This window comes from Xyrauchen texanus, chromosome 47 (genome assembly GCF_025860055.1).
Source record: "Xyrauchen texanus isolate HMW12.3.18 chromosome 47, RBS_HiC_50CHRs, whole genome shotgun sequence".
Lineage (NCBI taxonomy): Eukaryota > Metazoa > Chordata > Actinopteri > Cypriniformes > Catostomidae > Xyrauchen > Xyrauchen texanus.
In genome coordinates, this window is record NC_068322.1 from 25,980,162 (window position 1) to 25,997,423 (window position 17,262).

At 40.1% G+C, this 17,262-nt stretch overlaps 1 protein-coding gene across 5 annotated transcripts in view; it reads right to left on the reverse strand.

The window, feature by feature from the left end:
• Positions 1 to 1,043: 1,043 nt before the first annotated feature.
• Positions 1,044 to 17,262, reverse strand: part of LOC127638713 (ubiquitin carboxyl-terminal hydrolase 15-like) — an 86,110-nt gene continuing 69,891 nt past the window's right edge. For 4 of the 5 annotated variants that reach the window (XM_052120359.1, XM_052120357.1, XM_052120361.1 and 1 more), the window contains 11 exons: positions 14,392 to 14,475; positions 14,217 to 14,311; positions 13,805 to 13,993; positions 9,325 to 9,437; positions 5,673 to 5,948; positions 5,443 to 5,513; positions 5,251 to 5,366; positions 4,939 to 5,088; positions 3,577 to 3,680; positions 3,171 to 3,259; positions 1,044 to 2,595 (listed from right to left, as the gene is read on the reverse strand). In XM_052120359.1, the coding sequence (XP_051976319.1) occupies positions 2,386 to 2,595; positions 3,171 to 3,259; positions 3,577 to 3,680; positions 4,939 to 5,088; positions 5,251 to 5,366; positions 5,443 to 5,513; positions 5,673 to 5,948; positions 9,325 to 9,437; positions 13,805 to 13,993; positions 14,217 to 14,311; positions 14,392 to 14,475 (1,497 nt within the window). In that variant the 3' untranslated portion in view covers positions 1,044 to 2,385. The remainder of the gene's footprint in view (positions 2,596 to 3,170; positions 3,260 to 3,576; positions 3,681 to 4,938; positions 5,089 to 5,250; positions 5,367 to 5,442; positions 5,514 to 5,672; positions 5,949 to 9,324; positions 9,438 to 13,804; positions 13,994 to 14,216; positions 14,312 to 14,391; positions 14,476 to 17,262) is intronic. The other variant, XM_052120358.1, reaches the window with a different exon arrangement.

The window sequence follows — 17,262 nt, forward strand, 5'->3', positions numbered from 1 at the left end:
GAACTAAATCACACACATTTGCTGGGAATAAAATACCCAAATACTTAATGCCCTGTATGGGCCACTGAAAGGTGCCAGGCTGAAAAGTTGTTACTGGACAGTACGCTGTCAGAGCCAAAACTTCGGATTTAGACCAATTGACTCTGTATCCTGAGAACTTAGAAAAGGAATGAATAATTTTGTGGAGGCAAGGCATCTAGTGGGGTCGGAGACGAATAATAAAATATCATCTGCTTAAAGCAAAAGCTCAATTTTTGTTCCTACCCTCACCTATGGTCATGAAGGTTGGGTCATGACCGAAAGAACTAGGTCGCGAGTACAAGCGGCCGAAATGGGCTTCCTCAGAAGGGTGGCAGGCTTCTCCCTTAGAGATAGGGTGAGGAGCTCGGAGTAGAGCCGCTGCTCCTTTGCGTTGAAAGGAGTCAGTTGAGGTGGTTTGGGCATCTGGTAAGGATGCCCTCTGGGCGCCTCCCTAGGGAGGTGTTTCAGGCACGTCCAGCTGGGAGGAGGCCTCGGGGAAGACCCAGGACTAGGTGGAGAGATTATATCTCCACACTGGCCTGGGAATGCCTCAGGGTCCCCCAGTCAGAGTTGGTTAATGTGGCTCGGGATAGGGAAGTTTGGGGCCCCCTGCTGGAGCAGCTGCCCCCGCGACCCGACTTCGGATAAGCGGTTGAAGATGGATGGATGGATGGATAAAGCAAAAGCTTATGTGCCACACCTGGAAAGTCATCCTCCTTCTGACAGAGCTCCCATAGCATCCACTGCTAAGGCAGTCTTGTTCACCTATTCACGGAACTGTTTTTAACCTGGACATTTGGTTACTACATCATTCCCATTCTTCCATTTGTGTAATTTAATCGGTGTGAAGACTTCATTATTATTCAAAGTTGTGGAAAATATGAATAATAATTAAGTGTATTTGTGTCCAAACTTTTAACTTGTTGACAGTGTACATGAAAACAAACAAAATCTAAAAAAGCTCATAAAACTGCATTGTTAACAGTCTGTAAACAATCAGGCACCAAGAAATCACCACTGTGCAAGGCTTTACTCAGCTTTATTAAAGTCATATATAAATACACATGCACATTTCAAATGTAACCCAAAGTAAACTCAAAGTGCAGCGAAAATAAATCCCCCATATTCATCATGCAAGAATATCAGTTAATTTACAAAAAACCCACAGATGATACAACGTCCTTTTAATGGATTCAGTCCAGACGAGAGCTCGACCAAAGCCACATTCAATACATCTTCTGTCTATCCAGGTTGTTTGAAATGGTTCCTTATAAATAAATAAATGTATCAAATGTGCACTCACAGAGTGAACTCTTATGTACATTATATAAAAAGCATAAGTAGTTGGTTATAGCTGAACCCAATGACTGTTTATAACCACAGATAGGCTGCACGGTGGATCTGTATAAAGCATTTGCCATCATTTCATTAATATCAAACGCAAGAAAACGACCCATTACGCTCCAAGAACATTCACCAAAAACAAAGGCAAGAGGATGGCCACCTCACAACTCTTTCCATACAATTAAGGGTTAGGGTTAGGTTAGGATTGATTTCAGAGCGGAGCAGTGGTATTTTATGGGTATGGAGATTGTGTATATGTGTGTTATACAATGACTCAAACGAGTGACTGAAAGTGAGAATTGTGCAAAGAAAAGGCAACAGTCTGATAATACATTTAAGGCATTGGTGAAAGAAAGAAAATAGTGCCAAATGTATCAGCAAAATCTTGTAAAAAGCCTCTATGAATAGAAGATGTGAGGAGAAGTGCTTACACACACACACACACACGCACACACACTCAACTGTAAAACTATGGCCTTCGACTTGACTCCCCAGATTTTGTCACCTAAAACCAACACAAGGCATTAGCAGCACAAATGGCTTTTCCATTACATGACGGGCCGTTTCGCACATGCTGTTGGCGATGCATCACAGGTAAATAAGCACCTTGAAGCATTTGAAGAGCTTCAATTGTGATACACATGGCATGGATAAGAAAAACAAATGTGATTGTGCAACAAACAGTCAGTAGTCCACCAAACCCTTTAGTTCAGTGTTCCTCCAAGGTATATACAAAATAAAACAAGCTAACACATAAAACTTTTCTAATCACTCATTTATGCACCGCTCACTCTTTCACTCATGCGAAAACTAAAGAACCCACACAGAAATGCTGCCTACATTGTACGCCGTGGTTTTATCAATATACTTCCCAAATAACCACTTTTCATGGAAAATTGTGAAAATACTGGCGTCTCAAGTGGAATCCGAGCACTTCGCCATCTTTACATTCTCGCCCCGTATACGCAGGTGCGTCGTTTAGTGTACATATGGCTTTGGATGTATGATTGACCTTCCACCTCAATTGGTGTTCATAGTAACGTCACGGTTGGGTTCAAGATCTTCCTCATTCTCATTATCATTTAGATCTTCCTCTTCTTCACTCTGGGTTGCGTTCTCCTGCGGCGTCGAGTTTTCCTGCTCATCAGTGACCTCACGGTCCAGTGCGAAGTAGCCTGTCCCTTTAACAGTGTCTTGACGCTGGTAAAACAGGACATATGCAGCTTTGGACTAAACACAAACACACAGAGGGAAAATAGTCAGGGTCTTGTGACAGAAAAATACCCTAACCCTAAAATCCAAAATTTTAATCCTGGAACTCTAATCCTAAAAATCTAAAATGGAAATCTATTAACCATAAACCTAACCCTAAAATCTGACATATAAATTACAGAAATCTAACCTGAAAATCTATATTTGGAATCCTATCATTAAAATTCAAAATGTAAATCATAGAACACTTACTGCAAAATCAAAACTTTTCATCTCCAAACCCAAACCTAAAAAAATGATGTTCGGAACCCTAACTAAAATACAAAGTTTTGAATCCTTGAACACTTAGCCTAATATGTTATTGTTAGTGTTACTAAGACATAACCTGAAAGAGAAAACAGACCAAACACGAAGACAGTTTTACACTAATGCCCATTTGGCAGCAACGCTGAAAATGTAACACGTACTTGCAATAAGAATTACAGTGTTGTCAGGGACATTTAAGAATGCTACGATGCATAAAATCTAGCTTGTGTCGAGTATGAATTTGGCCTGAGAGTAAAGCATCAATTTGAGAATATTTCAGGTCTCACCACTATCTGGTCCTCATTAACTGGCGATACGCTGCTGTCATCAAAGTTGTACCACTTGTCATCATCCTTGTTCTTTGCATACGCAGTATCTGACGATGAAAATGTATTTAACAAGATTACAAATCATTGCATCACACAAATGTCTCTCTGTTTTGAATAATATCTTCATATTTTCATGTTCAGATCAGTGATACAGGTACAAAATCTTTGTTTAAACACTGGCCTTAACACTTACTTAGTTAAATAATTGATGTGCTCATGTAACCCTCAGTTGGGAGTCGGGGATTTCGGGGATTCACTACAGAATTTAAATGTGGTTTGCAGTGTGTACAGTGTGGTCTCTGTATCAGTATGTATTGGGTTTTGAGTATGCATACAGTGAGTGCTTTTAAGTGTGCATACTCACAGTGTCCTCCTCCCATTCCTCCATAGTGGTTGGACACAGCGATGAGGTCATAGCGGCAGGGTCCAGCATTTGGGTTGATGAGGAACTCGGACATATCCAGATCACTAGCGGTGAACAGAGAAACTGTCAGTAAACGTTCAGAACAGAGTTTCCGCTAGAAAAAAATGGTGCCGGTCAAAGTGACCGGCAGAGGTTTCGTTTTACGGACATTTTGATGATATGCCGGTCAAATATATCGCCTCTTAATTAGTCAAGTTGAGGAAAACTGGAGGCAGTCTATGTAACTTAAAAAATGACATAATCAGGCCGTATAGAATGCAACATATTATTATTAGCTTAACTTTCAAATAGACGAAAAAAAAACATGAACGTCCGATTGACGTCAATCAACGCCAATTGTTTTTTACTGTGGTTTCACACACATTCACTTTTTGAAACATTGAGGCACGGATGTACCTAATACAAATAAATAAAACATCTCCAGTTAACTAGCAGATCATTCATTTAGTCCGTTATTAAATAAGAGATCTGGCGCTAAAATCTGTTGTTTTTGAAATCAAGCTGAGCTTCGTGTCCGCTGCTATCAGTTGCATGGACGACGCTGCTGCGAAGTTGCGCAATCTTCACTAGGACGCCGCGTTTCAATCTATCGCCGTTGTGGAGACTCTCTATTAATTCGGTGAAATCACAAATAAAATGCACACAAACATGTCCCTGCTTGATATAGACTGTAACCATGCACTGATGAACATAGGCTATTCAGTTTTGATGATAGAGAAAAAAACTGCACCGAATGCGCGGATTAGAAGCACTGATCTATCTATAATGAGATGTTCCTGATTCACCATCGTCTGGCCTCTGAAAAAGTTTTTAAAGCTAGTCTGCCTGGGCCTGGCCATATTTGAAACGTCTCACTCAATCGTTCGTTGTTTAGGTCTATATTGCAGCCGTTTTAGGCGTGCGCTTTATTTGAAATGCAGCATGCGATGTTGTTTCATAACTTTCAAACGATAGAGCCTGTTCCTTTATAACATAGCAAGAGATCGGTGTATTTTTGCTTTATACATTTTAGGCTTATTCTCAAATTCAGATTGTGTTAGGGGGACGGGATTATTAGGCAATTTTAATCGGACAATTTGGCCGGAGAGATTTAATTTTGTCGGACATTTAATTTTTTTACCGGCCAATGTCCGGTAATTACCGGACAACGGAAACCCTGGTTCAGAACCATTTGGGATATTTCTGTATGTCACTATATGTACTTAAAACAAATAATTATAACAAAAAGCATAGATGTAAAACCAGTGTCCCAGTAAAAATGAATTTACTGTCTGTTTAACTTGCTGTGAAAGTGTGTCGTACCGCAATGGGAAATCCACAAGCGAGTCCAGTTTGTCCCTCATGTAGCGACTGTAGGAGAAGCGCTTTAAATGGACGACCAGCACCGGCGGTAAAGACCACAAGTCCAGTTTCTTAGTGGCCTGCTGGTGCTCCTTACAGTTGGGACAGTACCTAAATATGACACACACACACACACATATACACACATAAAGTACCTGAAATAACAAAAGGTCCACAAGCATATGTGTATTGACATGAACAAATTGGACAAAAGAAAGTCATGTGGGTTTGCAACAAGATGAGTGCGAGTGACTGATGAACATGAACTCTCACCAGGGGTCATCCGCTCCCAGCTTCTCTTTAGTGGTAAAGAGTTCAATACAGTCCTTCAGTTTGAAGAAGCTTTTCTTCTGAGGTTTATAGTCCATACTCTCGTGCTTATCAAAGTCCTGTGAAAGACATTAAGCCATCATCAGCAACACATGTCACAATATAAGCAACTGACTAGAAATGTGAGAATTTCACCTCTGTCACAGTTTCATTGAAGTATTTTCTCTTTATTTCAGGATCCCAGTCCAAAGAGAGATAGCATCTATCTGCAGAAAAGAAAGGGCATTTTTACTCAAACTTTTGTCATACAGGTTTGGGACAACATAAGGGTGAATAAATGATGACAGAATCTCATGTTTAAATGACTCATTTGAACTGAAATCGATTAATAATAGAATTGTGAGCATGACTGCACAGATTCCCACCGCTGAGTCGTAAATGATCCTCATCAAATCGGATTTGTTGCAGATCTCCTTTGATGAAGTTAAAGGCCGCCTTGCCCATGTTGTTCAACTGGAATGTGAAAAGTCGTTTTTTGTGCCTTGTAATTTGCTGTCCTTTGCTGGAGTTTTCTGGGATGACTCCATTCTCCAAGTCGTTGTCACCGCCAACCGAGTCCTCTGATTGGCTGTTGTCATTCTCAGAGGGCAGTTCCTGGTCCTGACTGGATTCTTCATCGGGTTCATCTGTCTCCATTTCACCTGCGACATATGCGTCTGTTCAGTCAGTACAGTCACCAATCAACAGTAAAAAACAATAGATCTTAAGCCAGAAACAGATTAAATGCATGTAAGCAAACATAGAGGCAAATGCTCGCACAGTCCTTTTGTACATATTTAACATGTTATCTTACAAACCTCAGTGCTCAAGGGGGCGAGAGAGTTTTTGCCTTATTATTCAGCTAGCTTATATATACACACACACACACACATCAACAGTTTGTCTACCAAGATTCTCTTCAAATGGTTTTGGACTACAAAGCCAAAACACAGTAACTACATCAACACAGACACTGAGAAAATGGCTTCAAAATAATTCGTTCAGCCAAATGTGGATTATAAAGGTTTTTTTTGTGTAAGATTCTGATCATAGCTGAGTCAAGCCTGTTTGTCACAGGACGTATGTAAAGGACCCGATTTCACTACCAACTTATTTTTGGCCAAATTTGTACAGTAGTTACAGCATTTTGCCTTTGCATGGCAGCGCTGCTCCCAGTGTTAATTTTGTCAACAAAATTACTGACAAAATGTCAGTTGGCAAAGGTGTTTTTGATTTTATCAACAATAACGAAGAAAAGATGAAAAAGACATGACAACAATCAAATGTATACGTCAGTACTGGATTTTGCCAATACTGTAACTACAATAGAGCTTAATGGTCGATAACCAATTTATCGGCCGATACTGTAGTTTTTAAAAGCGATTTATAGATTATTGAAACATTTTCTTAGACTTTTCTTGCTGTGACGGGCACAGACATGAAGGCTACCAGAATACAAAATTAATAAAATCCTAGATGAACTTTATTGTTTGACCAAAATCACCAAAATAAAATATTTGGTGCATAATATGGGACTTTTAAAAATAAACAAGTCCAAAACTTATTTTAAAATGACGGAGACATGGCACTGGTACAATGCTCTATAGTTAAGTATAGGGATGTCCCAATACCATTCACTGATACTTCATTTTTGGTACTCACCGATACGGAGTCTGATACCCATTTTATTTCTTCTGAACTCCATATCAACAGTTTATTTAAATTTTAGCATCAAAATTGTGTTAACAAATTGAATTAATTAAAACTTTAATCAAATGAAAATATAACAATTAATTTTTTTAATAATATTGTATTATTTGTTTTATCAAATGAAGTGCTTATATACAGAAGCTCACAGCACCATCCAAAACACAACATTGGAGTTATATTTTGTGAAATAAAGCGCTGCATAAGAGAGCATTACAGATGTGAGATACTGTTTAAGTAGAATACAATTACTACTGATTTATTATGATTACAATTATTATTAATAGAAGTTTTACAGTGAATATCACATAACTTTACAATGCTGATATATTTGTCATAATTTTTCCTATAGATTTGCCTTTAATTTTGATGGAGCTTTTATTTTGAAGAGTTTGTGTTATTTTGATCAAGGAGCTCTGACGTTATGACCGCAACTTCCCACCCTGGAAAAGCCAGTCTCTATGACTCAAAGCTGTGACATGCACAGAAGAGGGGCAGCAGGGGCAAATTAAATTAAATATTTAAACGAATAACATAAAACAAATTTAAAATCTCGTAATAATCTCACAACAACAGTAATAATGTTTTATGAGATTTATTTGTAAATCGCATGTGTAGTAAAGGAAATTAAGCGCAGGTGTCATTACACCGGCGCTACGGCAGATCGGGGGCAGATTCCAATCTATGCCCTACTCACTCTGAAGTGCAGAACCCTTGAAGTGGGTACACTGAATTAAAAATAGCATTACTTTATGAATGTACCCATTGCTAAAAGTCTTGTGGAAGGGCCCTTCACTTTCGTTTTCAACGAGATAACATAAAAAGTCCACTACATGTATTGTGTTGCAAGTTCATCAAAAGAATAAAACTCCGACATCACACACCTGCAGTGTAAACAGATTTATAAATTATAATGTGAATGGTCACGTCACGTCACTTTCAGTGATAGAAATTCAATTAGTCTTTTATTAGTCATAAACTGAAGGAGCTGTCTGGATCACCCAAAGCCAGTTTGGTTTTGTTTAAACGAATAAACCATTAGACTAATCACTTTCAAAAAATACCATGGCATTACCATTTTTTGGAAATGTAGTCTACTATGATAAACATTCAAAAACATAGAGCCATCTTGACATCATCATAATCGTACCGTGAAAGGTCCTATATATTTATAAATATTAATGACAGAATACAGAAAATAACATTAGATGAATATTAAAAGAAATGAAGAGAAAGTAATAGAAGTGTCAGTTATATAAAGAGGATGATGAGGTCTGATGAAATGATAAAGTGAGGAAGCAGAGATGAAAGTGAAAAGAGTGAAGAGACAAGAAAAACATTAGTGCCCTAACAAAAAAGCACTGTGCCATTACCAGAGTAAAGTCATGGTATTGAATAATTATTATATTCATATTTCATGATACTGTCATGATATTCCAAGGTACTTGCCATGGTTTTACTATGACACATGTCTAAAACATAGGGTTGTCAATAAACAAGTGTAATACCATGGTGCTTTTTGTGACAAATATAACAGAATAGGCTATTATTTCTGATAAATAAAAAAAGATGTACCGTATATAATAAAGAAAAAATGCTTAAATACCACAAATTAAAAGAAATTAAATGTATATCTTTTTTAAATGGCCCTTTTTCCAAACAGACAACGAACAGGTGATTTTAAACTACGTTAAAAGAAGCGCTACACGTAACAATATCCTAAACTGTCTAAACGTGAGGAATTCACAACAGTCACTTCTAAGAGTAGCTCATACTTCAGTACATCTTTAATATGTTTAAAACATGTTTAAATTATAAGTAGTTTAACCAAATTGTATAATATTTTGAAACATTTAAAAATTAAAGTTTTATTTTTTTTTCAGTTTGCACATTATCGTCAACTAAAATGTTATTTTTAGTTCCAGCAATATATTTAGTTCGAAATATAGACAAAATTTAAAGGACATTTTTGCCAAATGGCAAAAATTGTGTAAAAAAAAAGAAACAAAAAGAAACCATGACATTAGTCGAGTTAACCCGAAAGAGAAAACTGACCATAGAGGAAGACAGCTCTATAGCACCTCTTGCTGGAAGGCAGAGAATGCAACATGCACTAAAGCACAGTTGTGAATTGCGCTGACACATTTCAGAATGCAACAACACATGAAATCAGGATTGTGTAGAACTTTGTGTCTCTTTAGGATGAATGGCTTGTGTTGTGGCATTCCTCATTAGTAAATCACTTTGGATTAAAAAAGCGTTTACTAAATGAATATGTGTAAATGCAAAAATAGATTTGTTGTCACGGAAGCAGTCAAACAGCATGCTTACTCGGCGACCCCTCCTCCATTATACCATTGGTTGCGTTGCCATTAATTGTGTGGTGTTTGGAGGAGTTTGTCTCCTCTGACTCCTCGTCTTCAAAGGCTGAGTGAATGAAACGACTGTGAACAACAGAAAACAAAAACAAAATTATGAGCTCAGAATTAGAAACACAGTCAATTAATATTACACATGAACATGAGACAACAAAAGAGACACATGTAATGACAGTCTGAAGACAACAGGAGATGACACGGAGATTAAATCAGACCGAGAGAAAACAGATTTGAGGTGAGTGTTGAGATAATACTTAGACAAAAGTGAGATTGTGATGAGGGATACTGGGATGAGACAGAGATCAAGACGAGTGTAACATAAGACTGAGACGGAAGTGTGAGACTGAAATGAGAAAGGGCTTGAGAAGTTACTAAGACAAAAGTAAGATTGAGATGAGACTGTGATGAAGGATACTGAGATGAAACTGAGATCAATTGAGTGCAATGATTGAAATGTGAGTGTGAGAGGATGAGATAACACTGAGACAAAGGTGAGAATGAGACGAGAGGAACACTGAGACCAAGATTAATAGAACAGAAATAGAATTTGCTTTATTGGCTGAGTCATTTGTGCTTACAAGGAATTTGTCTTTGTGGTTTGTTCCAACAAGTGCACATCATATCAGATTACACAGAATGTACAATATATTCACAAACAATACACAATATATACATAGAATGTACAAAGACTATTGTAAAAGTATAAGGACAAGCTAGGAGGAGGCAGGAACCGGCTGAACAGAAAAAAGTTTAATGGTAAACTTAACCAACAAAAACAAATGTGCAGCGCATCCACATTCGTCTCTCTTGAACCGGCGTCTCCAATTGCCCCTTATCTTGCTCTCCCACTGATAAGGTGATTCAGCGCCCTCCTCCTCGTCACACTCCTCCCCCACCGATTCTGTCAGCTGGTGGACCACCCTGCCTCCTATGTACCTGGGGGGAGAGACGAGGGAAGGCGTGGGGAGAGGGAAAGGGTGAGCGGAGACACAGAGAGAGAGAGAGAGAGAGAGAGAGAGAAGAACTTGCTCGCCGGCTCACTGTCGCCTAGTCCTCAACCGCTCCTCCGCCCTCTTGCGGATGCCAGCTCACGCCTCCCCTGGCAAATGGCAGCGAGTCCTCCGGCCCATGGCGGACAGAACCGCTCATCCCCTTCTCGGCAGATGGCAGCGGTTCCTCCGGCTCTCAGCAGGCGGCAGAGACCCCCTCCGTACCTAGGTAGACTGCTGCGGCTGCTCCCCTGATGGATGGCAACGGCGAGGACTCTGCGACAGCGCATCCCTCTTCCTTCCCGGGTTTCAGCACCACTGTAAAAGTATAAGGACGGGCAAGGAGGAGGCGGGGACTGGCTGAACAGTAAACAAAGTTTAATGGTAAACTTAATACCAACAAACAAACGTGCACCATGGCCACATGCATCTCTCTCTCTCGAACCGGCATCTCCGGCAGCCCCTTATCTCGTTCTCCCACTTATCAGCTGATTCAGCACCGGTTGTGCTCCATTATCCTCCACTCGAGTCGGAAGGACTATAAAGACATATTTATGAGTCTAAACTCCTGAAGAGAAACAGTCCAGTATCTCATAGTCGTAGCACGCATGTGTATACGGTATAACACAGTTTGAAAATTGACGGTTAACATACCATGTACATTTGCTTATCTATGGTATTGAGAAAAAAATGCAACCAGACGGAGAATCTCACATACGCGTGCGTGCGCATCTCCTTTCCTCCTTCAGACTAGTCAACTTGCGACACACACACACACACACATGCAGTGGAGAAAATGTCAGAGAGAAGCAAGGTGAGGAAGTCTGACATGAGTGTGTGAGTTAAAGCAGTGTTTCTCAACTGGTCTAGTTGGACTGGGTCGCGGACAGCAGGGAAAGAACAACGCCATGGTTCTCCCATTGAAGATATTTTGGCGGTCGCCCAAGTGATAGACTATTTAGGACTGCTGAGGCAGATTTAATGATAATCTTGCAAACAGCTTAAGCAGACATGGGCAATTTACGGCCCACAGGCTGGATCAGGCCCTCCACATGGCGAAGTGTCCTTGGGCAAGACACTGAACCCCAAGTTGCTCCCAATGGCAGACTCTGCCACCATTGGTATATGAGTGTGAGTGTGAATGGGTGATTGGGACACAGTGTAAAGCGCTTTGGTAACCTCTAAGGTTAAATAAAAGCACTATATTAGTGCAGACCATTTACCATTTACCATAATGTGGAATTTTTTCATTGGATATTTCAGTTAACTTGCATTGGGACCTAACGCAACTCCACAAGCGTTTAACGTGCTGAGGGTTGCTCTGGTATTATGGTGTTAAACGAAGAGCTGAAGTCCACAAACAGGATCTTTAAGTAGGTTCCATTGTTGTCAGGGTGCTGGAGCATGAAGTGTAGACCCATGTTAACTGTGTCCTCTACAGACCTGTTAGCTCTGTATGAAATTGCAATGGGTCCAGTAATGCATCAGGAATGGATATGAGGCGAGTCATAATGTTCAAATGTTTTCAAGACTACCGAAGTCAAGAAAACAAGTCTATAGTCATTCAGACTTTGTAGAAGTATTTATCTCCAGTTCCGTGAGTTTCCTCCTTTTATCTCAGAATCTGTTTGAGTTCCTTATTGTTGTTGAATTTGACCCAGGTTTGGTGGGGATACAGCTGTCCTCGCAAAAACTGATATACTGTATGATGTCACTGTGTCTGTGTATTTGTCAAGACTATTTGTAAAAACATTCCAGTCTGTACAGTTATAACAGCTTTGTAGATTCTCTATGGCTCTATTAGCCAACCTCTTAACTTTGGTGATGGTTGTTTTGGCAGATTTAAATTTCTGTCTGTATGTTGAGATGAGAAGTGGCAGAGCAATATGTGTATTTTATTATCGTGTAACAGTGCTCGAACACTCTTCTCTAGTGCAGCATGTGATGTGTTGTCTGTATTTAGGGAGTTCTTGATTAAGTTTTGCATTGTTGAAATAGCCCATAATTTTGAATTGGGAGTCTAGATGTTGTCTCCTCATCTCGGTTATTAGATTGGCCAGCTGCTTTTGCACGTTGCGCACACAGGCTTGAGGTGGAATGTCCACACCAACTAAAATAAACGTGGTGAATTCTTGGGGTGAGTAAAAGGTCTACAATTTATGTAGAGTTTTCAGTTGAGGAGAACATGATTTTAACAAGACTATGACATTATTGCACCAGCCTTCGTTAATGTAAAAACAGATTCCCCCATCTCGTGTTTTCCCAGATGACTCAGCTTGATGGTCTGCTTAGTGACGTTGGATTGTGTCATCTGGTACCGTCACATTGCTAGGTTTCAGTGAAATATATCACAGAAGAAAGGGAAAAAATATCTGTTTGTTTTAATGAGAAGTTGTAGTTCGTCCATTTTGTTGCTTAAGGAGCACACATTAGAGAAATATTCCTGCCTGCAACGTACGGAAAACCCTCTGCCACCGGCGCACCAAGTCTTTTGATCTTTTTCCTCTTATCCTGCGTCTCACAGCTAGTGAAAAAACTGTAGTGCTCCTGGTAATGATTCTAAATAAATCCAGTGGTAAGAAAAAAAATAAAAGTCCTCCCAGATTGCATGGTATCCCTGATGGGAAGAAGTGTCTCTCTGTAATACAACATCTGGATGTGTTCAGCAAGTGTGAAATAAAACATCTTGGAACGTAAGCCAAAGATCAGTCTAAGATGAGAGTGAGTGAGACTAAGATAAGACATCAATTGAGACCAGGGATGCTTCTCATTCCTAAATTGTGCATCCTTGTTTCCTCACTTTGAAGTTTGAAGTCCACCATCATTGAGGACGTAACAATTCTCTAAATGCACTGCGAGGAGGCGAGGATCGAGGAAGCAAATTGAGGACGCTTGAGTGAGGAAACACCGGAGCATCCTGTGCGTAAGACTTTTTGGATAAATTCTCCTCCCCCTTCACATCTGACTCAATTCATGTTTTAACCTTTGCGGTTTAAATAACCATAATTAACCATAATTGACATATACTTTAACAGTGCATCTTGAATTATTTGAATTTGTTATGAATATATTAATGAATAAAGGTTCAATAACAAGGCAAGCATGCCAAGGTACTGCAGCTGTGAAAAAATGTGTTCTGAAGTCACGCTTGAGTGAGCAGGACATTTCATTTTACAAATCCGTCTTGGCTTAAGACAAGCTTAAAATTAAACTAAGACCGAGATGAGATTGAAACTAGATGAGAGTAAGGTATGATTGAGATGAGAGTGAGACCTGAACCTGAGACAAGTCTGAAACGAGAGGAGTGTGATAGGTGTAAGAGAGAGGAGATCATGGGACAGAGACAGCGATAAGTCTAAAATGAGATGAGAGTGAGACAGGGTCGAGATTGAGATGAGATTGAAATGATAGACTGAGTGAGACTGTGACGAGGTATACACATACCACAGACGCAGCAGCAGAAGATTGTAGAACTTGTCTTCGCTCAGTGTTCTTGGTACAGTGATGAGGAAGGGCTTACCGAACAGAGGTGAGCTGGTCTGATTGAAACCAGACTGCCTGTATTTCTCTCTCAAAAGAACAGGAATCACCACATGATCCGTGTCCTCCTGACAATTTACAGCAACCTCAAACCTGCAGCATACGCACACGCATCCATCCGTTACACAAATTTTCATCTCAAACGTTGAGTAGAAAAGACACACATCAACACAAGAGAGTGGATAACACACTCAACTATAAGAGATTCACAAGCTATAACACAATTAAAAACAAGCATTTCTGAAAGCTGAATTTTGTTTTATTTTGATACATTAAGAAAAACTGCTAGAAACATGACATTAAAACAATATCTCACACATAGATGTCGTCCCTCTCCATAATGCTGTTCAGGTTTTCATTGGAGGCAAATATGCGGTGAAATCTGTGGTTGTATATGTCTGTTACAACCATCTAGATGGAAGGAAGAGCACAGTTCATACAGTGATATACTGCAGACATGTACTGCAAAAGACTTTCATATCGATGTTTACCTTCTCAGCAGGTACACCAGACAGAGCCGAGAGCGACACACACAGATCAGTAATATAGCCCACTTTAGGAACCGTCAGTTTATACTGAAACAAAACAACAATAACATTCAGTCATTTATAAGATTGGTTTATTCTTGATGCGTCCAAATGTTCACAAGGTAGGGTTTCTCCAATAGCAAAATTTTGGCTTTGGTATGATACCAGCCCTGGTTTCTCGGTATCGATCATAACTCGAAACTTAAAACAAAAAAACAAACAAAAAAAATACATATTTTTGATGAAAATTACTTGTCTAATATAACCAATTTTTTGTTCAATTGTTTTAATTAAATGTTATGATCAATTTGTGTTTAATCAAATACATACTGTACAGCTTTAATCAAATGAAAATATAATACTTTTCAATAATATATATATATTTGAAGTCATAAGTTTACATACACTTAAAGTCAATAAAACTAATTTTTTAACCACTCCACAGATTAAATATGAGTCAAGTCAACCTTTATTTATAGAGCACATTTAAAAACCACAGAAGCTGACCCAAAGAGCTTTACAGATCAAACAAACAAAACATATAAAAACAGATTGAAGTTAAATATAAAAAATAATAAAATAAATAAAAAACATTTAAATACATCATGTATTAATCAATTTCAACCTATTCAATGATCTATCAATGATCTATTTAAAAGCTACAGAATAAAAATATGTTTATAAAGAAGATTTAAAAATAGCTAATGATGAAGCTGACCTCAAATGTAAAGGGAGACTATTCCATAGATTAGGACCTATCACAGAAAAGGCACGGTCACCCTTAGATCTATAGCGGCAATGAGGAACCATCAATAAAAGTTGATCAGAAGACCCGAGTGCTCTGGTGGGGGGAGTAAGGGTGTAGAAAGTCACTGATAAATTGGGGCATGAGACCAGATAGTGCCTTGTAGACAAAAATCAGAATTTTATAATTGACCTTGAATTTCGGCCGGATAATGCAGTTTGGGGAGACCAAATGTACAATGAGTTACAATAGTCTAACCTTGATGAAATAAGGGGGCTTGGTGGTAAAGACGCTGGCTACCACCCATAGAGTTAAATAGTTCGAATCCCCAGGGTGTGTTGAGTGACTCCAGCCAGGTCTTCTAAGCAATCAAATTGGTCAGGTTGCTAGGGAGGGTAGAGACACATGAGGTAACCTCCTTGTGGTCTCCATAATGTGGTTCGTTCTCGTGGGGCATGTGGTGAGTTGAGCGTGGATGGCACGGAGACATCATGAAGCCTCCACACGTGCTATGGGGGGGGTCCCCCTTTTTTGTGCAAGTACAATCACACCTTTAATCTGCTCAATTTTGTGAGTAAAGATGTTTAATCTGAGAGTGAAACTGAAATGTTTCACAGGTCTCTTGGGTGGCATCCAGAAATAATTTCTAGTAGGGTTTAAAACAGAATCAATTGTTCTGAACACTACTTTTGGTCGATTTGCGTTATCAGAGATTAATGTAGAGAAAAAAGTAGCTTTCGCTTCCTTTACAGCTCTCTGATTATTAGTTAAACACTCCTTTAAAATGTCATAAGAGACCTGAAGCTTGTCTCTTTTCCAATTGCGCTCAGCTTTTCTGCATTCTTGTCTGAGAGCGCGGATTATGTAATTTAACCAAGGCTGTGAAACACCTCTCCTTGGCCTGAGCAGATCGACATTATCAAGTACAAAAGGACAAGGTTTATTAAAAGCTTCAACCAATGACTCAGTGTTGAGTCCAGCTAAGACATCATTTGTGAAATGGCAGTAGATGAGTGAATGGACCAGGAGTGACATAAGGGCTGAGGAAAAAGTAGGGACAAAGTAGACACAGACTCAAGCATTATTAAATAATGGACAGAAATGCCAATATCTAAGACCTCTAAGTTGGAAAGACCATAAGATACCACAAAATCTAATGTATGACCCATATTGTGAGAATTCCAAGTGCAGCACAATAATTATAATCTTCATCTGACAGGCGGGCCGAGGAATTCATCCATCCATCCATCCATCTTCAACCGCTTATCCGAAGTCGGGTCGCGGGGGCAGCTGCTCCAGCAGGGGGCCCCAAACTTCCCTATCCCGAGCCACATTAACCAGCTCTGACTGGGCGACCCCGAGGCGTTCCCAGGCCAGTGTGGAGATGTAATCTCTCCACCTAGTCCTGGGTCTTCCCCAAGGCCTCCTCCCAGCTGGACGTGCCTGAAACACCTCCCTAGGGAGGCGGCCAGGGGGCATCCTTACCAGATGCCCAAACCACCTCAACTGACTCCTTTCAACGCAAAGGAGCAGCTGCTCTACTCCGAGCTCCTCACGGATGACTGAGCTCCTCACCCTATCTCTAAGGGAGAAGCCCGCCACCCTTCTGAGGAAGCCCATTTCGGCTGCTTGTACTCGCGACCTAGTTCTTTCAGTCATGACCCAACCTTCATGACCATAGGTGAGGGTAGGAACAAAAATTGACCGGTAGATCGAGAGCTTTGCCTTCGGCTCAGCTCTCTTTTCGTGACAACGGTGCGATAGAGCGAGTGCAATACCGCCCCTGCTGCCCCGATTCTCCAGCCAACCTCCCGCCCATTGTCCCTCACTCGTGAACAAGACCCCGAGGTACTTGAACTCCTTCACTTGGGGCAAAACCTCATTCCCTACCTGTAGTACGCACTCCATCGGTTTCCTGCTGAGAACCATGGCCTCAGATTTAGAGGTGCTAATCCTCATCCCAGCTGCTTCACACTCGACTGCCAAGCGATCCAGTGAGAGCTGAAGGTCACGGACCGATGATGACATGAAGACAACATCATCTGCAAAAAGCAGCGATGAGATCCCCAGCCCACCGAACCAGCACACCT